The sequence below is a fragment of the Diabrotica undecimpunctata genome, chromosome 9 (genome assembly GCF_040954645.1).
Source record: "Diabrotica undecimpunctata isolate CICGRU chromosome 9, icDiaUnde3, whole genome shotgun sequence".
Taxonomy (NCBI): Eukaryota; Metazoa; Arthropoda; class Insecta; order Coleoptera; family Chrysomelidae; genus Diabrotica; species Diabrotica undecimpunctata.
The window spans coordinates 109385706-109411098 of NC_092811.1; the positions used below are offsets into that span (position 1 = coordinate 109385706).

At 35.6% G+C, this 25393-nt stretch overlaps 1 protein-coding gene across 3 annotated transcripts in view; it reads left to right on the plus strand.

The window, feature by feature from the left end:
• Nucleotides 1-25393, plus strand: part of Fhos (Formin homology 2 domain containing) — a 782871-nt gene that overhangs the window by 84313 nt on the left and 673165 nt on the right. For all 3 annotated transcript variants that reach the window (XM_072543993.1, XM_072543991.1, XM_072543994.1), the window contains exons 3-4: nt 9325-9451; nt 16258-19030. In XM_072543993.1, the coding sequence (XP_072400094.1) occupies nt 9325-9451; nt 16258-19030 (2900 nt within the window). The remainder of the gene's footprint in view (nt 1-9324; nt 9452-16257; nt 19031-25393) is intronic.

The following is a 25393-nucleotide window of genomic DNA, read 5'->3' on the forward strand; positions in this document are numbered from 1 at the left end:
CACCGATTGCACTGCTGAGTAGTGTCTATAAACTGTTGAAAGGCTTAATCTACAACAGAATTAGTATAAACATATTTGAGTTGATACCTATTGAGTAAGCAGGGTTTAGACCTAACCGCAGCTGCACAGATCAGATGCTATACCTAACAACACATAATGAAGCGGGTTTTCAAATAAAGCAAAAAACATCCGTAGCTTTCATTCACCTATCAGCTGCATACGATACTGTCTGGAGACAAAGACTAATCTGCAAACTAATCCATGTCATTCTGTGTCAGGTAGCTAAACTCATTGATAGCATGCTCACCGACAGACCTTTTCAAGTCACAATGGGCAACTTTAAAAGTGTCCAAATGAAGCTCAGTAATGGACTGCCACAGGGATATGTTGTTTCTGTTGTTTCTGAACCAAAGGAAATAAGAAAAACCATCATCTTAGCGTTAGACTTAAGCCAGCTAAAAAGTGAACACCTACGACAAACAGTGCAAGAAGAAATAAACACCAGCCTCAGAATAGCAGAAAGTCAAATCCGCAGAACAGACAACATAGATGGAAAACTTAAGTATATAGACACTACAATAAGAACTACGGGAAAGAAACACCTAACCAGATCCGCAAAGAAACACAAGGTATGGATGATACCAGACATACTAGAACTAATGGATGAAAGACGTAAAATGAAGAATAATGCACAAAAATACAGAGAGGTTGATAAGAACATAAAGCAAAGAATAAAGAAGGCCAAAGAATTATGGATTGAGGAACAATGTGTAGAAATGGAAAACTATGAAAGAAAATATGACACATTCAATGTACATAAAAAAGTAAAAGAAATTACAGGAACTCAAAGAAGACATCAAATAAGTTTGCTTAAGAACAAAGACGGAAATATTATTATAGATTTAACAGAAAAAATTAATAGATGGAGTGAATACATAAGAGAATTGTTTGAGGACAACAGAAATAACATTGTTCAGGTAAATGGTGAAACGGGACCTGAAATCCTAAAATGTGAAGTTGAAGCGGCACTTAGAAATTCCAAAACTGGAAAGGCAAATGGACCTGATGAGGTTCCTACTGAATTGCTAAAGCTCTTAAATGATGACTCAATAGGTATAATATAGCACTTATTTAACACAATATACAAAACTGGTATTATACCTCAAGAGTGGCTGTTATCTACATTCGTTACACTGCCAAAGAAATCCAATGCAAAAGAATGTTCAGAACATCGAACAATATCTTTAATGAGCCATCTACTAAAGATATTTCTAAAAGTCATCCACAACCGAGTTTATCAAAAGTTGGATTCAGATATTAGTGATACACAGATGGGGTTCAGAAAGGGATTAGGTACTCGAGAAGCTCTCTTCGTTTTGAATGTTCTTTCACAAAGATGCCTAGCCGTTAATCAGAAAGTACATGCATGTTTTATCGATTTTGAAAAAACGTTTGACAGAGTACGCCATGATAAGCTAAAATACATTCTTGAAAGAAAGGACATAGATAATAAAGATCTGCGAATAATTCTCAATCTATATTGGAATCAGAAAGCTAACATCAAAGGAAACCTCTGCCAGGAAACCCTTTTGCAAGCAAACGAAGGAATCGTAATCAATGGAGAGGTTGTAAATAATATTCGATACGCAGACGACACTGTACTAGTCGCAAGAACAGTAAAATAATTACAACGATTACTTACAAATATAAATATTGCCTGCAACAATTATGGCATAAGTATCAATATCAAAAAAACCAAGTATATGGTCTTCAGTAAGAACATGACACAACCAACACATATTAGTATAAACGGCATTCAAATTGAAAAAGTATCAAGTTACAGATACTTGGGTACTTCAATAAACGAAACTGGAGACCAAAACAATGAAATAAAAAGACGTATCGAAATTGCCAGGGCCACTTTCATAAAGATGATGAAATTCTTCTGCAACAGAGATATAAGCATCCCTCTCCGATTAAGAATGCTAAGTGGCTACGTATTTAACACGCTATTATACGGTGTAAAGGTCTGGACTCTCAAGCAGAACAATATAAAAAATATTGAAAGTTTCGAGATGTGGTGCTACCGTCGAATGCTGAAGATAAGTTGGGTTGAAAGAGTTACAAACTTTGAAGTACTGCGAAGTATAGGAAAAGACCCAGAAATTTTGTCAACGATCAAACGAAGAAAACTCGAATATTTGGGTCACCTGATGAGAGGACATAAGTACGCATTACTTTAAAATATAATGCAAGGAAAAATAGAAGGAAAACGGAATCCAGGCCGTAGAAGAATGTCATGGCTGCGTAATTTGAGAGAGTGGTTTGGCTGTACCACTAATGAACTCTTTAGGTCAGCTGTAAACAAGGTCAGGATAGCCTTGATGATTTTCAATCTCCAATAGGAGTGGCACAAGAAGAAGAAGAAGGAGATACCAGCATGTTCCTTTACCCAAATGATATAGTGAATTATTTCTTCTCAGTAGCTTCAGTTGATTTTCTAAATAAATTTGCTGTTATAACCATGAAATTTGTATTTTTTGGGGAAATTAACATGTTAAATTTTCTGGCGGTTTTGTTAAATTAGTACAGCATACTTTGGAGATCATCTTCGCTTTGAGAAAGTGGTATTGCGTCGTCTGCATATCAGATTACTTTAAGTTGTTTTTCTCCCATTGGGTATCCTTTTTTAGTTCTTATTTTTTTATTATTTCATCCACAATAAGAGGCTGATCAACTAGCTGGGAAGGCGGTAGGCCTAAGACTCTTAGGAACTAGGGATCTTCGTGATTGGTCAACTAAAACAATCGCGCAAATAATTCTCAAAAGTCACTTCAACACGAAAACCATGAGAAGATGGGAAAAAGGGCAAGGATCTAGACTTCCCGGGGTAACACTAAGTAACCTTGGAAAGTCAGCATCAAAGAAGTACTTGGGAAGGACCAGGAAAACCTGCGCTGTTGGATTTTTAACTGGTCATTCTCTATGCAGGAAGTGTGAACGAGAAAACAAAACTGTCAAGAATGTCCTATATGAATGTCCGAAGTTATCATCGATACGAGAGTACGCATTCGGCGAGCACTGGCCTACACCTGCCCAATTAGGGGAGAGTTCCCCTGTTGACTTGTCCATCTTCCTGGAAATGACAGGATGGACAATGAGCTAAGGACGACAGTTCCTTGGGAAGATGCAAATTGGGCAAATTGTGGCCCAAGTGCTACGGGACTTGATTCGCCCTCCGTAATTTAGAGATACAGAGATATGGTAATGTTGTTCCCTGTAATTGTACCATATAGTAATTTTGCATTTTTTTTCATGTTTATGTTGTATATAGGTAAAAAGAAATAAGAATAAAACTTACAACCAATATATTCTACCACCAACGACCTGTTTCGCATACTATTAAAATTGATTAAATAAACAAAGTAAAAATGTAAGTGAAAAAACAATCTAGTAAAATGAATATTAAATAAATAAATAACTAATAAATATTACGTACATACTGATACAAGGATTAATTATTTATTTAATTTCAATTTTACTAGATTGTTATTTCACTTAAAATTTTACTTTGTTTATTTAATCAATTTTAAAGTCATAATTAACACTTTAACTCCTGGGCTTATTTATCCGCATAAGTTGTCACAGCCTGGCCACTTTTTTTTCATGTTCTTTAATAAATTGCTCTATATGTATGTGTTAATTCATATAATGACATTTTTTTTTATTTAAAAAGGGCGTTGTAGGGTGTGTTTATTTTTAATACTCACAGTTCACCTAGACGACTTTTCATAATGTCATTACCCATAACATATATGTATTGAAATTTATACACATTATTTAAAAAACTTTATTAAGACAAAACATTAGCAAACATCTAAACAAATGATTGTAAATATACATTATATGTTTTAAAAAACAAATAAATTTTTTTTCTCTACATTCAGTACCAGTACACCTAGTGTTACACTGTTTGGAATTCTTAGATGTATGTGCGCGACCAAAGGATTTTGTCAGTGTGCTGTAACATATAACACATCGTCCTCTTTTGTCATATTTTTCCAGCTTATGGTGTGTTTGTTGAAGTTTTGTAACATTATTGTCTTTGCAAATGGCAGTCACTACTAATTCCTCGCGAAATTCTCTTACATCCATTTTTTTGTTCAAAGCTTTGTTGTACCGAATTAAAGCATTCACTACGGCTGTATTTGGCTGTATTATTTAGACGGTTTTCTTTTTATTCCTGATTTTGTATGAACGTCGACCATTTCTGGACAAGATTTTGTAGTCAAAAATGTTACCTCTCTTTTGTCGATCCATTTTCCTACAATAACTTGCTCAGTGTTGCTCTGTAGCGCCATCATATCTCCTTTATTTAGCTTTGCTTGAAACATCAACTTAGGATTGTATTTCCTATTTTTACGAAGTGTTCCAATTAGATGAATATTATTATCAGTTAGTTCGTGTGCCAAACTCACACTAGTGTACAAATTGTCCGCAACCAAAGTTTTTCCTGAGTGCAGAAAAGGTAGCATTAATTCCATGACCACTAGGGATGCAAGTGATTGTTCCTTTGGTCTTTTTTGCTTTCCCCCATAAATTTTTGCGTGATATGTGTAGCCGCCTTTTCCGCAGTTTGAAAATTTTTACGCCATATTTATTACATTTGCCAGGTATGTACTGTAAAAATGACAAACGTTCTCTAAAGGGAATCATCGATTCATCAATGCAAACGTAGTTGCCTGGTACCAAAGCAGATTAAAAACTTCTATTGAACGCCTGCAACAATGGTTCAACTTTGAACAATCTGCTTCCTTCAGGACAAGCTTCATTATCTGAAAAATGGAAGCAAGCAAGAAGAGAGTCAAATCTACACCTCGACATGTTTGTCGTCTTGTATATTGAGCAATGATGAATATAATTAGTGCTCCAGTAATCTGGTAGTCGTGATTTTATATTCAAACCCATCCATATCAAAATTACCAAAAATTTTAATATTTCTTCTCTGTTAGTATCATTCCAGTTAGTGAGATATGAATTTGTCTTAACGTTTTCACGATTTATAGCATCAATAATTTTTTGTTCGGCATATCGATTTGTTTCCTGCACTAAAATATCGAGTATCTCGTCTGTTAGGAGCAGTCTATAAAATGTTAAAGATGTATCATTTTCCCTACTTTCTACAACTGTATCAAAAGAAGTATTTTCATATATAACGTCGAATGTATTCAAATTTCTATCAACATTATTCCATACATTTGCCTGTAAATTACCTATATGAGGATTTACCATATCAATATTATTTAGATCTTCAATTTCAGATTCACTTTCGCTTATTTGCAAATTCAACTGTTCATCTTGAATTCTAGGTTGACTTATAACATTATCATCCTAAAATATTTTAAAATTAGATACATTTGAAATTTATATGTAACTATAAACTTACCTTAAGTGTTTCCACTTTCTGCCGTTTTATTTGTGGTTCACAATCTGAGGAGTATTCACTGTTATCGGAAATATCAGTGTATAATGGATCATCTCTCACGGCATCTGAATCAACAAATTCACACCAAAATCAATTTCGCTAAAATTTTCAGCCAGATTTTAGTATGCTAGGATTACCGAACTAACGTTGAAAATTGGATACCACAGCCTAAAGGAATGATAATACACGTATAAATACACTACAACTGCGTTTGGACCACATACACCGTCGCGCGTCGCTTGAATGCGTTCTACTCTCGTGTATCAAATTCATACACATAGGCTCGGGGAGAGTACCTGTTGTGTATTATGTATGATACGCATAGGAGTCAAAGTGTTAATAATCACATACATATAATATTGGCATAATTTCTGTATATTCTGTACCAGAGAGTACCCTAATACGGGTTATTATATTTTCAACATTTAGTTGACCATGTACCGTTGTCCTGAAGATGCATACCAAATTCGGTCATTGGTGGTAGAATAAATTGATTGTGAATAAGACTTATTCTTATTTCTTTTTACCTATTTGAAATGGACTCACACACGCAACAATATTTAAGGTTTATATTGTAATTTAAACATTCAAAAGTGCAGCTTCATTGCAGTAGGTATTTCGAGCTCTATCATATGTTGAGTTGATGATTCCCTTTTTTAATGTTAATATTGAGATTTGAATGATATCATTTTCGAAGTCATTAAATGTTTCGATTTTTTTATATCGAAAGTGACAATTTTTTTATTTATTTATGTGTCAAAAATTTTTTTACACCCTGTCTTTTTGCAAAGACCCATTGGTATTAAATAAAATATTGTTTTTCATTTCTGAACACACGAGCACAATTACGCCAATTCTTTTGTATTCATCCTGTATATTTAATAAATCATAACTGTATGAAATACTATATTTTATATTAGACGATTCTGCTGAAACTGTTTACCACATGGGTGATTTACTGCATTTGTCAACCGTCCAAGTTTATCAAACTGACGAACGCCCAGAAGTCTACTGACTAGGGATTAGTCACCGAAAATTTATAGTACACAATTTACTGTAGACTGATTCCTTCAACAATATTCTATTTTTATTAACTTGATCAAATGCCTACAGCATTTGTCGGTTTTTATGTGTGATTCAAGGAAGTATAAAATAATCGCTAAAACAATTCTACCTAAATAATTCTATCGAAGCACCTACTGCTTTTAATAATATTTTAAACATTTTAATGATTGTACCTCTGAGATATAGATCTATTTTACGAATTTTTGTGTTTCATTAAACTGATGATCTAAACTGAATATCAGCGTCCGTCTGCCTGTCTGTCACATTCTGTTTTCATTTTGTCTGTCCTGTTTTTTTTTTTCGTTTACTTATTTAGCTAACAATGCCAAACAAACGAAGTTATTCTGAACTTGTTTTTAATTTTCCCAAAGTGTAGAAAGATTAAGGAAATTTCTTTAAGTCCGCTTCGTTTAATTGTCTTTCTTTCATAGCTTTTATACTATCATCGTAAATCCTTACCTCAAATCATGTACTTTCTATTCGAGTGCTATACACGTTATGGAGGTTGGAAATTATCATGATCACTTTATGTTTCGAAACAAATATTTCAAAGAGTTGTTTTTAGTTTTAACCATATAATTCTCTTATGTTTTACAGCCCGAAAATTCGTGCTCTTCTCACGCAGCTTCTGTCTTTTATTTTGCCTTGGATTATGAGGCGCAAGTGCCGTATTTTTTCTATGCATTCTATGTCCAAGACATTACAGTTTATTTTTAATGTCATCTCAACCTTTTTTCTTTCTTCATTTTTCTTAACACTTCGCCATTTTTCATAACACTTTGCTCATCAAGCCAGAACGTTCTGACTAGATCCACTTATGAGAGTGATTCTGTGCCAACAGGCTCCTGATTAATGAAGCAAAGAGCAACACGGCTGTTTTTGCTCTTATGGACATCCGGACTGAAAACGAGGATGTGACAAGTATGTTACGTTCCAAATTTAAAGTAGAAAGTCCCACCTCTATTTTATCAAAATTTAAATAATTCAAGACGTGTAAGAGCGGTTGCCTATAATATATTATAAGCAAGGTGGCGAAAATAAAATTAGTAGTTTTCAAATAGGGGTAATGTCTGACAAATTGTGCTGAAGTTAAGGGAAAACGTCCTCTTTTTGTGAAGAAACTAATTTAGATCGTTCTTTCTACAGTCATCTTGGAAGAATTGGGATCATAAAATTTCAATGTTTGAATCTCGGTATTATTCGGTGAGCTCCGTGTGTCAAGTTGTCAAGTGTTCGGAAAGACGACGGAAAGGGAGTAATTCTAGGTGATTCTAGGTTTGACTGTGGTACTGAGAAGTTTGGGCTAGATTAAAAACGGCATTTTGTTTTTTTGCTGCTGTTCCATGTGGGATCTGGACTAGTCCGAACCGTGTGTATATTCAAGGGGATTTGCTGCCTTCGTAGAAATGGTTTTTTTTGGGAATATCCACATTTCGCTAAAAAAGCGGATCTACAGTACATGTGTCTACCGGGAGTCGCATTTAGATCAAGAAATTAGCCTTAATCACGAGTCCAAATGTCCAAATAGCCGACTACATTTCGGTCCAATTTGGGATATTTCAAACCCCTAATCTGGCTAAGAAGGGGGTTTGTTTTTCCTTCTTCTTCTTCTTCATCTTTTTCCGTCTGGCTGTAATTTTCAACTTTTCAACATTGTCACACAAGTCTATGTACATCGGCAATCGTATGGGATTTTGGATTGAAGACACGCTGAACTGTAACTGGAATTCCACGCGGTGAAGTATATGAATGTGATTGAGAATTCGAGGTATGGATCGATAATTAATTTTCAACGGAAGATTTAAGCGCCGTCTAATTTTTTTACGGAATACAATAGTTTTTTTAAAGATTATTTGCTGTTGGTTTTTATTTTATTATTTACAAATACTTTACAGTTTTTTTTTTAAATTATTTGCGGTTTATTTTATTAATTAATACCTATTTTAATTTTGTAAACTGCGTCTAAGGGGGGTTATATATTTGAGATGTATTTTTTTATATTATTTTCTGTGCACGCACTTGAGCTCTCTTGGTGCCCTATTAGCGTTAATTATATTTATTTTTTTTTGGTTGGTATTGAACCGCACAACCCTTAGCGTCCTGATAATATATTATAGACAACCGCTCTTACACGTCTTGAATTATTTCAATTTTGATAAAATAGAGGTGGGACTTTCTACTTTAAATTTGTAACGTAACAAGTATATAGTGGCTTAAGGTACACATGGATTCCAAGCTTCAACGGGGTCAACATATTAACTATCTGAGTAAAAACTTGTCAAAGAACCTATATGGGCTCAGAAAACTAGCATCGGGTGTTTCGCACAAGGTCTTACGAACATCTTATTATGGAGTTTTTCACTCACATCTGACATATGCAATCTTAATTTGGGGGCATTCAGCGGGAATGCCGAAAGTCTTTAGTTTGCAACGTAAAACTTTAAGTTATTCCAGGCCTTCGCTTTAGGGACGATTGCCGATTGGAACTGGAGGCTAACGAGGTGTCAAACTGGATCAGGGTATTGGGCAATTAAATATTATAACAAATTGCTTCTTGAACTATTTTCGACGTATGTTAGGTGATTGGCAAACTTGCGTCAATAAATGAATTTGAATTTTGAATTTGTGATCTTCAGAATCCATCCTTTTATACGACCATATTTTCAAAGAGTCTAAAAATTCTACATGACAAATGAATATTCAACCTTGAAAAACAAAGTAAAATATGATAGGTTGTATGTTTTATATTGATTTTAATTATAAATTTGTTTTAGTTCGATTCGTCATTAGCCAAAGGTAGAACTGACAGTAAGAAAAGTGAAGATGACAAAAGCCGTGTTGGTTCAAGATATACTTCTCCTTTTTCCACTGCATACCAGCGTGATACTACTCCCACTACAGGTATTTAATTTATGTATATATTGCACTAAATTAGTCCGTCGTAATAAAATTTATTTATTGATCTATTCCAACTCATTAAAAGTGTTAATCTCGTGGTTTTGAAATTAAAACTTACTTTATAAATACACTATTAGGGGAGCCATGGGTAACTGCAGACACTGAAAAAATTCTGTTTATTTTTGGCATTGCCCGCGTGTGAAAGCGGGTATGTCCACGGATTTTAGAAAAATGGAAAAAGACCAATATTTGTCGGCGATTCGATGTTTTTGGAAGCGCAATTAAAGATCGCTTGAATGCTGTTTACTGTGACTCTTCTCCTTCGATGACGACCGTCAAAAATTAGATTAACGAGTTATAACGTGGTCGCACGTCAGTTTTTGGTGGGTTTCAGGTGATCTAAAAACGGCTACCACTAAGGATAACGTTACAATAATCCACGATCTCGTATTGGCAGACCACTGATTAAAGGTGCGCGAGATAGCTACGATAGTAGATATCTCAAATGATAGCATGGGCCATATACTGCATGAAATGTTAGGCACTAGAAAGCTGTCGGCGCGATGTGTGCCACGTTTCTTAACTGAGATCACACTTTAGAGCACCGTTTGAGGATATTTAAACGCAATCCGAAGGAGTTTTGGTATTGATCAAATACTTACAATAAGACAAATGCTTGAAAAGTATTGGGAATATAATCACGACGTGCATCAGATTTTTATAGACTTCAATCAGGCTTATAATTCAATTAATCGTGCAACATTATGGAAGGCAATGATCGAGTTCGGCGTACCCAAGAAACTAGCTACGGTAACACAAATGTATGTAAGTAACTCTTTTGCACAAGTTAGAATAGGGGGAGAAATATCAAATGCTTTCTGCGTAAATTCTGGACTGAGACAGGGAGATCAGTTGTCCCCATTGTTGTTTAACCTGACCTTAGAATATGTCATGCGAAAAATATATCCAAAAATCAAACCAGACATAACTGCTCGGGGAGCAAAAATCATACTCGCCTTTGCCGCCGATGACGTAGACGCAGTAGCGCAATCAACATTAGAAATTAAGGATATTTTCTCGAGCTTTGAAGAAGCTGCATTAAACATCGGTCTAAAAATAAATGAAGACAAAACAAAATACATGGTCGTCTTGAAACAAAAACGACGGCGAATAAGGCAAAAAAATTACTATAAATGATCACAACTTCGAAGTGGTTAAAGAATTTAAATATCTAGGAGCAACAATCATAAATGACAACAAATTAGAGCGAGAAGTTAAAACGAGAATAATGACAGGAAACAGATCTTTCTTTGCAATGCAATCTAATGAAGTCAAAACTTCTTTCACGAGGAACAAAAATCCGGATATATAAGACCATAATACGACCAGCAGTCGTGTATGGAAGCGAAAAATGGACACTAACAAAAAGAGAAATAAATAAATTGCTGGTGTGGGAACGTAAAATTCTTCGAATCATATATGGCCCTTGCAGAGACAATGTGACAAACGAATGGGGGTGGGGGCAGCTACAATAACGAGCTAGAATCTCTATTTGGAAAAGAAAATCTAGTCAGATATATAAAGGCCAATAGACTCAGATGGGCAGGGCATGTGATACGCAATTATTTACAATCGCCTTATAAACAATGTGTTCTGGAAAAGGCCAGAGGGAAGAAGCGCTGTAGGGCGGCCTAGAAAAAGGTGGAAAGATGCAGTCAAAGAATATCTAGTGAAAATGTGAGTGTGACAATGGGAATTACTGGCACGGGACCGACAAACATGGAAGGCAATAGTAAACGCGGCAAAGACTCACGAAGAGTTGAAGCGCCATTGATGATGATGACGGAGTTTTGGGACCGTCGATGAAACATAGATCCAATGGTGCACACCAGAGACTAAAAGATATCACAAACACTAGAGAAGAGTCAAAACAGTGGACTTCACTGCCACAGATCACCGTTTTCTGGAGTTAACAAGGTGTGATCTACTAGAGAAAAGCAAAACGTTCACAGGGCTCTACTATCCCAAATTATTGGACTGATTACGCCGAATTGCAGAAAAGTCCCATTTAACAAAAAAGTGCTCTTCTGCTACGACAGCGCACCACACCACACCACACATACATCCATCGTATTCTCTAGATTGGACCCCATGCAACATCTTTTTGTTTCTAATCTTACAAAGGTCATTCGCTGGGTAGAACTTTTGCCGCCATGGAGGCCTACCTTGTGGACTACGAGAAAACGTATTTTTCAGATGGGTTAAAGTAGTTAAAGTTTCGCTGGCTCAAGTGTAACGAGCTGGAAGGAGACTATGTTGGGAAATAAATCGGTTCTTTTTCAAAATTCCACATTTCGAATATAAAGATTTTTAGGTAATAGCTTTTCGATATAAAATACAGCCATTTAACATTTGTGATTACTTATTGCAATTTAATAATAAGACCAAATAGTTGTCCTGTTCTAGCCTTGTACCCATCGGTACATATAGCAATGTATTTCGCACAGTCAATATGGTATATTATTGTCATTATCTTCTGTGACGCCAGCTTCTCCGTTGTACCTTATGAATGTTATAAACTGGGTACAGTTATAAATATCTATCGATCAAATCTTCAGCAATTGTATGTGACTTATTGGTGTTTATAATTCGATATATAACTCTATAACTTGCTAGTAATGCTTTTTCATTTGTAGAGGTTGATAATGAAAAATATACAGGCTTTTCTTTTCTATGCCTACAAGTGCCGAATTATTTTCGAGGACTTCATACTTTCTTTTGACAAAACTTCTCCACAAATAAGGCAATGTGGCTTACCCAAAATAACTGTAAAGCCATATTTAACATACTTATCACTGTACAATCTATTTTTAGAAATATGCTTTATTGTCACTGAAAATTGTACAATTTTATGGACAATAATAATAATAGTCTCCCGTTTTATACCACTCGCGGCTTTGGGAGTATAGCAAGGTAGTCTGCTATATCTAGGGCCTACGGTATACAAGGAAGGTAACATGGCCAGTGCTACGCTTCAACCGCCTATTATTACCCCTGGTTTTACCCAAGGTACTCATTTTATTCAGGCTGAGTCGACCTGGGGCCTATAGACATTTTTAAAAATGTCTAGTTGTTCTTGCCGGCGGTAGGATTCGAACTCCGGACCACCGGCATGCGAGGCAAGCATCCTACCGCTTGTGCTACGCAGACCCTCTGTCCATTTATGGACAAATCTTATAAAAAGTCAGAGAAATAACAATTTAAAATTTACTAAAATTACATAAATCGTTAATATCACAAAATAAAAGATAATAAAATATACAATTCATTGCAAAATTTAAATTGCAAATTGCATAATAAAACCTTACGAACTAATAAGTTTAAGTTGCTGCATGTGATACCCATATATAGGTATATACTTTAGTTACTTGTACCTAAACGTATTGTAATTTCTTAGTTATTCGTTATTCGGTGGAAGACACTCTTCCACTGAATAATATGGTCTTTCAGATAGATATGCTTTTGCCAATTTACGGAACTTAATTAAAGAAGTTGTAGATTTAAGTTGAAATGGGAGATGGTTGTATAATCTTTTTGCCGAATATAAATAGATTTAAAAAGGAAAAGACAGTTAAGATTTTATTTCACGTATAGGGAGCTTGCGCATCCGTTTATACGTATTTCAGCCCAATAGGCCTCATCAGAACGGCTTTCGCAAACGCTCTGAACGTGAAATAAATCTTTTCTGTCTTAGGTAGCAACTCTAACATGGCTTCGTATAGACGCAATGTAGCGACATCTGATAATAAAATCGTAGACTAATTTTCGAAACCAAATTCAAGAATTCCGCTTTAATCTGTGCCTTCTAAGAATTGCAAGGCAAAACAGACGTTGATAAAGATGTTAAGAGAGACATGGGGAATCTAAAAATTGCATTCCACAACATATCTCCTCAACTAAGCAAAATTCTTAGCGAATTTGTTTCTAGTACTCGTACAGAGTATATCGAAATAAAAAGGAAAACACAGTTAAGATTTTATTTCACGTATAGGGAGCTTGCGCATCCGTTTATACGTATTTCAGCCCAATATTCCTTATCAGAACGGCTTTCGCAAACGCTCTGAACGTGAACGATCTTTTCTGTCTTAGGAAGCAACTCTAACATGGCTTCGTATAGACGCAATGTAGCGACATCTGATAATAAAATCGTAGACTAATTTTCGAAACCAAATTCAAGAATTCCGCTTTAATCTGTGCCTTCTAAGAATTGCAAATCAAAACAGACGTTGATAAAGATGTTAATAATAGATTTCTTATAATTCTGATAAATAGATTTCTTTACTAACTCAGTGGATGTGATCGGTAAATACGCATCAAAGGTTGAATTTGTGGTGGAGTAGTCATGATTAGGTTTTGCTGGAAAAACATGTAGGTCTTTACGAATTAAGCAGTTTTTAAAATATTATAGAGGGAAGGGTCAAAATGCCGTGATTTTTGAAGTAGTTTCTGCAATGTGTTCTACTGAGGCAAAAAAGATATCGTATTGCTTTTTTTTGTAATTTAAAACTTACATCAGATTGGGCACCTTTACTAGAACGCCAAAAAGGAAGGCCATATCGAATATGAGACTCGAATAAAGAAAAATATGTTATTTTGGAAGATGCTAAATTTATTTTCATGGAAACAGATCTTATTGCATAGCTGGCTGAGGCTAGTTTCTTACTTAACAAATCGATATGAAGGGACCATTTAAGGTTACTGTCTCTAAAAATACCCAGAAATTTTACAGAATCAACGATACTGATCTGACTGTTATTAAGAAGCAAGGGTTGAAGAGCTCCTTTATAGGGTAATTTTTTTTTTGAACCTATTCTCTATCCTTCCATTGTTGGATGGAGGTCTCCCCCAGTTCTCTCTATCTTTCCCTATCTTGAGCTGTTCTCTGCCATGTGGGACCTCCTTGTTTCCTGATGTCATCTTTCCACCTCATCTGTGGTCTGCCTCTTGATCTCTTTGCATTGTATGGACGCCACTTTCCGATGGCATTGTTCCATCGTCCGTCTTGAAGACGTTCATTGTATCCAGCCCATTTCCATTTCAGTTTTGCTGCTTGTTCTATCGCGTCTACTGTCTTTGTTCTGGTTCTGATCCACTGGTTACGTTTTCTATCTTTAAGTGATATACCCAACATTTGTCTCTCCATCGCTCTTTGTGCCTTCCTTATCCTATCCAAATTGGCCTGTGTAAATGTCCATGTCTGTGCTCCGTAGGTGAGCACCGGTATTATACAGGAGTTATATACCTTGCTTCGTAAGTATAGAGGGATTGTTTGTTTTTTTAGAACGTAAGAAAGTTTGCCGAACGCTGCCCATCCCATTCTTACTCGTCTCGATATTTCGGCTGTTTGATTTTCTCTGTTAGCTCTGATTGCTTGTCCTAGATAGATATACTCATTTACCTGTTCTATTTTTTCTGTTTGTATTTTTATTGCCTCTTGGTCTTCCGTGTTTGTCATTACTTTTGTTTTGTTGAAGTTAATTTTTAGGCCTTTTTGCAGTGATTTTTCATGAAGTTTATTCAGCATTAATTCTAGTTCTTGTCGTTCCGAGGAGATCAGAAGTATATCATCCGCATATCTAAGGTGATTTAGGTACTTTCCGTTAATACATATTCCTCTGTTTTCCCAATCTGTTGATTTTATTATATCTTCGAGAATCAAGGTAAACAGTTTAGGTGAAATTATATCGCCTTGTCGGACTCCTCGTTTAACTTTTATATTATCCGTTATTAATTTGTCGTCCAGAATTACGGTCATGGTTGCGTTTTGGTAAATATCATGTATCAATTGTCGGTATCTTGAATCTATGCTACTATTGACCAGAGCTTCTACCACCGCCCAGTGTTCAATGCTGTCGAAAGCCTTTTCATAATCTACGAATGCTAAGTACAACGGAAGGTTGTATTCATTGGTTTTCTCAATTAAGATTTTAATTGGATAATACTACTCTCTTATCCACGTTAAAAGAGAGTAAATTAAAGTCGGACCAGGTTTTTATTTTAGGTAGATCAGAAGTTATAGTTGCATGAAGAGTTGCAATATTAGAGTTTCCCCAGGTGATACTGGTATCATCAGCAAAAAGAAAAATTTTCCATCGATTTTTAAGTTAGCGATGTCATTACCGTTGGCGATGTCATTAGTAAATAGATGTTAAATAATAGGGAAGAGAGTATGCAGGCCTGTCGTACCTCCTTTCTTTATTGCAACTTCTTCTGTTAGTTGGTCTTTCACCCGAATGGTTGCTGATTGGTTGCAGTATATGTTCTTGATTACTCGAAGGTCTTTTGTTATTCAGATCAGTTACCTTTAGTATATCCATGAGCTTATCGTGCTTGATTCTGTCGAAAGCTTTCTGGTAGTCGATAAAGCATACATAAATATCGCAGTTGACGTCTCTGCACCTTTGAAATAATACCTGAACCGCAAATAAGGCTTCTCTTGTACCTAACGCATCTCTGAATCCAAACTGCGTTCGTGAGATCTGTGACTCGCATTTCTGGTAATAGAATAGGTAATATTTAATCGTATCTATTAATTATAAAATTTAACACGGGTGATACCTGTTAGTACATTTACAAAGTTTTGTTGTTACTTTGTTACTGCCTTATTGACAAGCATATATTTTTTTAACTCTATTAAGCTTTTGAAAGTGTAATTTTACTTGGAACTGAAACATATGAAAGTTTTGAAATATTTAGTTATATTTAGTTTAAAAATTATCAATTTAATTGTATGCAATTTTCATTTTTAGGTTACACTGGAAGAACAGAAACCAGAATTAAGCCGTTATTGGATAAAAAAGACACCAGCCATCCACCTGTGACGTATAGACCATTAGCAAGAACAGGATCTAGATCACGTGATCCGAGCCCAGTAGAAAAATCCGAGAAAAGTTCTTCGTCATCATCAAGTTACAATTACAACAAATTGTACCCTAGACCTTATCAAAGGTCGGTAAGTAGAGAACGAACTGAATCGATTGGATCTACCTCTACCATTCCAAAATACGTTGGAAGGAGTTCTACTACAAAAGAAGATACACCTAGTAGATATGTTGGCCGAACATCTATTACAAAAGACGAAGTTCCTAAATACTCAGGAAGATCATCTATATCTAAAGACGAACCAATTTCCTCTAGATATAAGATAGGCAGCCGGGCATCTTCGCGAGAAGATCTATCTTCGTCTGGTTCGCAAAAATATATAAACAGTAGGTTTCTACCCAAAAACACAGTTGAAAAAAGTTATACGGCATATTCAAGACCGTCTTCTACAAGAACCAGTGAAACAAGCAGAAAAAATAGGGAGATTCTAAACGTTTTACATGCTCAGCAAGAACAAGGAAGAATGAGTAGATCACCAAGCAGATGTTCTTCAGTAACACCCGAAGATATTAAACCCAAAGAACTAAACAAAACTACAATTCCTGTTAAAAGAGAATCGCCCAAGAAAGAAATCGAGATGGTAACTATTACAGTTGTTACTAGAGGAACATCTCCAACTCAGATGTCCCAACCTAACAGCTTTTTGCGCAGCAGAAGAGTAGATATAGCTAAAACCGTTGAAAAGCAAGTGACTAAACCAAAAAAACCAGTTCACACGATGGTGGATAAGGAAATACAATCAGATAGGATGGATGATTCAACAAAAATGTCCAGGTTTGTTGGAGCATCTAGAATATCTTCTACGCCTTGGTCTTCATTTTTAGACATGAAATTTTCAAGTCCTACATCAAAACAAAAATCTAGTAAATCTGATAATTCAAATAAGACTGATGAGTCGAGTGAAAGTCCTAAGAGTATATCTAGAGAGAGCTCCACAAAAAGCATTTATCATTCTTGCGTTAAGCACGATAAACCGAAAGAAACTAAATCACCGCCTAAATCGAAGTTACCTTCAAAACAAAACAATGATAAGAAACAACTTCCACCTCAAATTCCAAAAGTCGAAACTAAGACTAATTCTTTACATTCCTTAAATCCTGCTAACAAAGACTTCCGAAAATCAGTTCTTAATATGAATCCAGAGGGAAAATCGAGTAAAAAACTCGGTAGGCGTAGTCATTCAGCAAGTTCAGCAGATTCTGATGCTGGCGATCCTGATGCTACAGATGTTTCAGAAAATTTAGCCACTTGTAAATCATATCATTCAAAAATATCAAAGGCTGACGACAAATCAGCTATAAGTAGAAGATCACCTAGTTCAGAAGCTAGTATAAGCGCAACTACCAGTGGAAGTGAAGACGACGTGAAGAGTAAGAAAGAAAAGAAGAAACTCCACAGCGCTGGATCGTCTAGAACGTCTGTAAATGTTTCTTCGGCTGACGAACTTTCCTCAGAAAAATGTTTAAAACCACCGCAAAGTCCTAGAAATAAATCTGATATTAAGAGTGAAGCTGAAGCTAAATCATTCCTTATGCGAGCCTTGGGTCCAGTCACTAATTTGTTTAAAGTAAAACAGTCCAGTTCTGGAGAAAAAGCTGGTTGGTTAGATCCCAGTTCTGAGAGTAACAACGATAGTGGTCATGATACAAATATATTAAGTGCAAACATAAGTAGAGCTATCGAGCCTATACCGGCAAAAATTATTATTCACAGGGTTGAATCTGGAGAAAATCCATGGTGGTTACAAAGCAATAGTGAGGAAATATCTGAGGGTTCCGGTTTGCAAACTAGAGATTTAAACAGTGAAGGTTTAAGTGAAACTTGCAATTTAAGTAACAATTCTTTGGAAGAAAATAAGCTATGTCCACCCTCTGAGTCTTCAATACGTTCAATTAAACATAATTCTTCAGGCGAGTTGCCTTGGTGGTTGGATGAAAGTGCTGAAATACCAGAAGGTGTCGAAACGTATCCGAATTGGGTGAAAGAGGATGGCACTACTCAGGACGGAAGAGTAATCTACAAGATTCGCAAAAATGAGTCAGACGAGAGCTCTTGGTGGCTTTCAAATAGTGACAAAACTAATACAGAATCCAGTGGTAAACAAAAACAAAAGCCCTGTAATCCTATGACCGCCATGGATCCGGAATATTTGGAGCAACATAAATTAAGACATATCGATTCAGGCGAACGTGCTTGGTGGATAAACAGTTCTGAAAATATACCGGAGATGGTGCACGCTCAGGAAGACGTAAAAAAAGTTCAACCCAAGTTTGCCATTAGGCATCAGGATTTCGAAGAAACACCTTGGTGGTTAGAAGGAAACCAAGACGACAATCAAAACGAAGATATTCTCCCTCTAGGAGACAGAGCTAGTCCAGAAGGATTGGAGATGCCTAAAGAAGAAGAGGAAGGGCGGCAAAGTCCGTACGATAACGTTCCTGGAAGTTATTCGAATATTAATCAAAAAGCACAACTCTTCATTTCAAAGCATACGAATATTGATGATATATTAGGCGGGTCTACCCAGATATGGAGTCCTTTTCTGGATAAAATGTACGGATATGAAAACGAGGTAGATGTAGCTCATGGAACTGCTCAAGGAAACTATGGTCCAATGGTTTATAGACAGCCACAAAAAATGTAGGTATCTAAAAAAAACTATCTTTTTATAGTTTATGTCTTATTTTTACTACTGGTCTATTTTTGGTTTATTTATATTCTAACGTTTTTCTGTGGGATCAAAGATTAAGTGAAGCAAACATGGTTTAAGAGGTTACATAGGTCTTGTAGTTTCAAAAAAAAATCTATTAATTTTTTTATTCCATATAAAAGTTTAGTACGTCAAGAGTATTTACACCAAATTTGAAGTAAATTGGGGCAATATTACCGGAGATATAGAGATTTGAATACCGCGCGGTCGGTACGTGTGCAAAGTTTAAAATTTCAAACTTGTTTTTCTCCAAACTTTGTTTTTCCGTGCGGTAAATACGATTTCTCGAGAACTTTACGCACTTTATATTTTATTAAGTTTTTAAATAAGTTAGAATGAATTTTTGTCTCATATTTTTTAGCATTTTTCCTATTCTCATCGTTTTTAAAATATTTTTTTTCGTATGAAACAAGGACGAGCCGATCGATTGAAATCTCTTTGTTCAATCACGAAACAATACTATAAGGATGAATTGTGCAAAGTTTCAGAAAAATCGGTCGATTCGTTTTTGAGCAATGGTGCCTACCGTACGCAAGAAAACCGCGAAGTTTTGAAACGCACCGACCGCGCGGTATTCAAATCTCTGTAACTTTGGTCTAATTACTTAAATTTACTTTAAATTTGATGTGAATTATCTTGAAGTACTATACTTTCATATGGAATAAAAAAAATCGAATTGAAAATAGAAGACTTACATAATTCCTTAACTAACTTTTATTTTAAGTCACTAAACTACAAAAACTCGCTAAATTACAAATATCATAAAGTTTAAGTACATTAATCATTATCACTTACAATCACATGAATATAGTTTTATAAAAACTTTTTGCTAAAACTAATCACAAAGGTCGGCTTAACACCTCAAATAATAAAACATCTGTTCGGGAAATAGCAGGTAACGGTTTGCGATAATACGAAATGTCAAAATGATACCGATAAACAGGTTCTCGAACGTTGCTGACAAAGAGGTTAATTTGACTTCTTGAATTACTCTTAGGCTAGGACCGCAATTAAGACGTTAGGACACATAAAAATATCATGATAGCCATAATGGTTAATTTTTTTACGTTTCTCGCTTGTATCGCTACTATATTTGTATCTTCCTTACACCCTCACTTTGCAACCTCCTGTATATATAGTGCTAACGCAGGCCTTTTGGGCCCTTAGCTTTATAATTACTCTTCATTCGTTGCGGTCTATTTTTTTCTTTTCAATGTCCAATACCTTTCTCTTTCAGGCCTTTTTCTGCTTCATCTAACCATCTTTTTCCTGGTCTACCTTTTTCTTCTTCTTCTTCTTTTTCCTTAGCTTTTAACTTTTAAGGGGTGGCTATTCCTTACTATTTTTTGCCACTCATTTCTGTCCATCGCATCTTCTGCACCTAAATCTTTCCACACAGTCTTTCCAGATGGAAAGACCACACAGTCTTTCCATCTTCTCCCCAGGTTTCCTCTACCTCTCTTTCCATCAACTTCTAACAGCTCTCCCTTTTGTCCCACATAGTTTAAATTTTCATGTCTGATATTACCAGACTACTGCACACTTTTTCTTGGATCTTTCTTGAGACTATAGTTACCCCAACTCTTTCCCTAATTAAATCGTTCCTGATTCTGTCTCGTCTAGTCTTACCCAAAATCTACCGCAATATTTTCATTTCAGCTACTTTCATCTTCTTTTCCTGAATTCTCTTGACAGGTCACACTTCACCATAAATCAACACAGGCCTCACCACACTTTTGTATATCTTTCCTTTCAGCCCTTCTCCGATTTTCAATCACAGAGTATCCCGCTCATCCGTTTCCAATTAAACCACCTAGCCTGTATCCTGTATGCAATTTCTCGATCGAGAGTTTCATTTTCTGTTATGTAGAAGCCAAGATATTTGAATTGTCCTACTCGTCCTAGTTTTTCTTCAAGCAATTCAATGTCTCCAACCATTCCTGCTCCTTCCAACCACATATACTCCCGTTTGGAATCTGCTAATCTTAAGTCCTCCCTCTTTAATAGCCTTTTTCACCTCTCCAACTTCTACTCCAACATATCTTTGCTGTTCTCCACTAACACGATAACATCTGCAAAGAGCATCGACCAAGTGTCCTCTTCCCTTACCTTTTTTGTCAGTACATCCATAACAAGATTAAAGAGGTAGGTACTAAATGATGAGCACTTGATGCAAAAAACTATCACTGGAAAATTTTAGACGAATCCGACACAAGTCTTTACTTTGTTGTACGCTCTCTCATGTATATCCTTCACGAGTCTTACGTACTTCTCAGGAACCCATCTTTCTTTCATACATCTACATAGTTCTTGTTTAGAAATCGTGTCGTACGCCTTCTTAAGATCTTCTATTCTTATTGCCGTATTTTTATATTAACCGTTTCAACGCAAATAAGGCATCCGTTGTCCTCCTTACTGACATAAACCCAAATTGTTATTCTCCTATTGATGTCTCTCTCCTTAACCTTCTCTCTATAGTTCTCTCTCAAATTTTCATTGTGTCCCAAACCACTCGATTTTACATCTTTTTGTTTTTTTTTGGAATTACATTTTTTGCCACCATTTCAAAGGCTTTTCTATGTTTCTCAATGGGTTACATGTAGTTTGCGTTTTGCAATTTCTTCTTCTTCTTCTTAGCCTTCTGTCATCCATGTTTGGACATAGGCCTCTCCCAACTCCGTCCATCGGTCTCTATCCTGAGCAACATATTTCCAATTTGTTCCGGCTATTCTTTTAATGTCATCAACCCATCTCATCTGTGGTCTTCCTCTTGGTCGTTTACTTTCGTAAGGTCTCCAATGTTGTATTGTAGTATTCCAACGTTGGTCTTTTTGTCTAGCAGTGTGGCCCGCGAAGCTCCATTTAAGTTTGGCAATTTTTGTTGCTATGTCCTCGACTTTTGTTGTGGATCTTACCCAGTCGTTCCTCTTTTTATCTGACAGTCGTATAGCTAACATTGCTCTTTTATTGTTCTTTCTGTTGTGGCTAGTTTATTCATGTTTGCCTTGGTTAGGGTCCAGGTTTGACATCCATATGTCATGATAGGAAGGATGCATTGGTTGAACACTTTGCTCCTCAAGTATTGGGGTATTTTGCGGTTCTTAAGTATCCAACTAAGTTTTCCAAATCCTGCCCATGCTAGTCTTGCTCTTCTAGTAATTTCCGCACTTTGGTTCTCTTTGTCAAGTCTCAGGACTTTTCTTGTAGCTGTTTTATATTTAAAGTTGCTTCTAGGGTTAAGTTGCTTTTATTTTTCTTTTAAATGTTTGGTTAAGTTTTGCGATTGCCAGGAAATGATAGCTATCTGCATCTACTCCTCTGTAAGCTCTTGTATCTGTTACCACCTTTTCATTTTCTCTTTGAATAAGCACACGTTCTATTTTATTGGTATATTTACCATTTGGAGCTAGCCAGAAACCCTTATGGATGTCTTGGACAAACTTCGTGCTTATAACAGGTAGTTATTCTGTTGTTACTAAGTTTACTACTCTTTGTCCGTTACCATTTGTAAATTCGTGTTTGCTTAAACTACCTATTACTGGTTTGTATATTTTTTCTTTTTCAATCTTTGCATTGACACCCCCAATTATTATCTTTAAATCCTGTTTTGGTAAAGAGTTAAAATATGTTTCCTCGCTTAGCGCATGCACATTCAGGATACTTATAAAATGTTCTTTCGTGTTTATTCTAAGTTCTCCAACATTATATTATCCCCTCCAGTATTGAAAAAAATGTATTTGCTTATATCTACTGTAAAATGTCGCTTTTGTTTAGTTTCTTGGACCGCTAACACATTCTTTACTCCACAATATTATCTCATTTTTGTTGTTGCTCTATAATTACTTATCTTATTATTAGTGTTCTCTCGTGTATCTATTATGTAAATTATAACACATTCTTTAAACTAGTCTTCACACTAAAGTAGCCAATTTTTTGGTTTCTTAAGTGATTACAACTAATAGTTGTTCAATTTTGATAACTCCTTTATTAATATTCAAATAAGTAGATGAAATTTGCTGTATTATTTCTTTTATGATATACTTTTTTATGTTCTTATTGTTTTTGGCTTAATCTAATTTTCGCTTAAATTATTCTCGTAAATACTTCAAAATATTGTTTCAAATAGTTAAAAATTACTGATTTTAGGGTTTTGTTAGTTAGACAACCAATAATACAAATGAATGGTGTTATAGAGTGGTAGACCAAGCAACAATATATTCTTTTTGAGATATGTCTGACAGCAATAAAATATATTAATAATATTTTAGTTGACTACGTTCTCCTATTATTCATACTTTATAGGCGAAGACTTTATTCTCATGAAAGGCAATGCGAGACAACATTCTGCAAGGTGTGTTACGGAACATTTAACTACAATTGGTTGGAATACAGAAATTAAATTGGTCAGTATGAAAACCCTATTGAACATGTCTGGGACCACTTACAATCAAAAATTAACTTCTTATTGCGCGTATAGAAAAGTGGAATACCATGCTTCAGAAGTAAGTTCGAAAGCTATTAGAAGCAATGGTTCAAATTAGAGGGGATAACACTCAATATTAACAAATTGTTCCATAATAATAAATGATAACAACATCGCCTAGGCCTTAATGTCCAAAAGGCTTTCGATAAGTCTGGTACGAAGGAAAGTTCAAAAAGCTGATTGAAATCAGGCTACCGTTTGAAGTTATAAAAATAGTAAAATCATATCTGAGTGATACAGCTATTAGAGTAAAAATACGTGATTATATGTCAGCATTCTTCACTCCAAAAGCTGGAGTCATATAAGCTTCTATTCTCGCTCCGCTGTTACAGTCTCCGTACAGTTCATATGTAACAGTGATCTCACCATTCAAAACATCCACAGGCACTCAAGTAATGCTGTATGCTGACGATACGGCCCGACTAAAAACAACAAAATGATAATATCCTGTAAGATCATTCCAGAGGGTAAAATTTATATTAAACGTCGTCGAAAAATGGTGTAATAAGTGGAGTTACATTATATGCCAACAAAACGCAAACGATCATCTACCGATACCCAACGTTATCGAGTAAATTCGTACATAGCGTTGAGAAACAACACTTCCTGGAATTGATTGAAGAAAGGCTCTCAATCAGCCCAACAGCATCATATCTGGGAGTCCTGTCTACCAAAATTCTCAGCTGGGATGCTAATCTAAAGACAACTTTAGATATGACGAGAAGCAGAGCACAACTCCAAAATCCACTTTCGAGAAGATTTGGCAAAACGTAAATAAAAACGCTCATCCACATTTATAAAGCACACATTCGACCCGTTATAGAGAACAAATTTTTGAATGAAACACGAAGTTTTCTCTTGAGCAAAATCCATAACATCTCAAACGTCCCCACAATCATAAAGAGAATAAACTCTCGGAACAGGAATTTCACTATCAAATTCATCCATGGGCAATATTTCAGAGCTCAAAACATATTCTTAAAACTTCATATCCAGCCTAAGAAAACGTATAAGTCGCCACACCCTAAATCAAAATATTTCATCTACCGTCAACCCTACTACAAACCTGCATGGACGAACTTCTGGACCAGTAGCAACCTTCAGCAACCTCTACTGAAAAAAACCTAACCTAGCCTAACCTAACCTACTAACAAAAATTTTTGTAATATATGTTTTTACCTCTAACTGAAAAAGCAACGCTGCGGTATCTGTTAAAAGTAGTCAGCTTTTTTTCCTCCAATCCAGAAAGTCATCTCAGTCAAACCGGGCTTTGATACGTATCAAAACATACGCTCAACTACAAGGCCTAAAGAAGATTAGAAAATCCTAAATAGGGACTAAAATAACGCATATTCTAATTAATCTTTCGGACTTTATGTTAAACAACGTTTTGTTGTTGTCTTATAACTATAAAACAAAGAATTAAAATTCTAGCATAAAGCTAATCGAAATATCTATAAATTCTATACAACATGAACCCAGCTTCCATACAGGTTAGTTTTAAGAGACATCCAAAAGCTGTTTTTCACACAGAGTACCTTAAACCTATGAAATGGAAATGTATGAGGAAATAGAGAGCCTGAAAGTGGAAAAAAATGTGGATAAATAGTGGACAAAATGCAGAAACGTAATAACTGAGAAGGATCGGAAATGTTGGGGAAAACCAAAGCAGTTAGACAAAACGAATGGTTTAACGAGAAGTGCCAAGAAGCAACAGATAACAAAATAGAGCATACCTAAAGTCAAATCAAGCTAGATGCACAAGAAAAGCAAAGGAGGATTACCGGATTGTAAGAAGCGAACAAAAAAG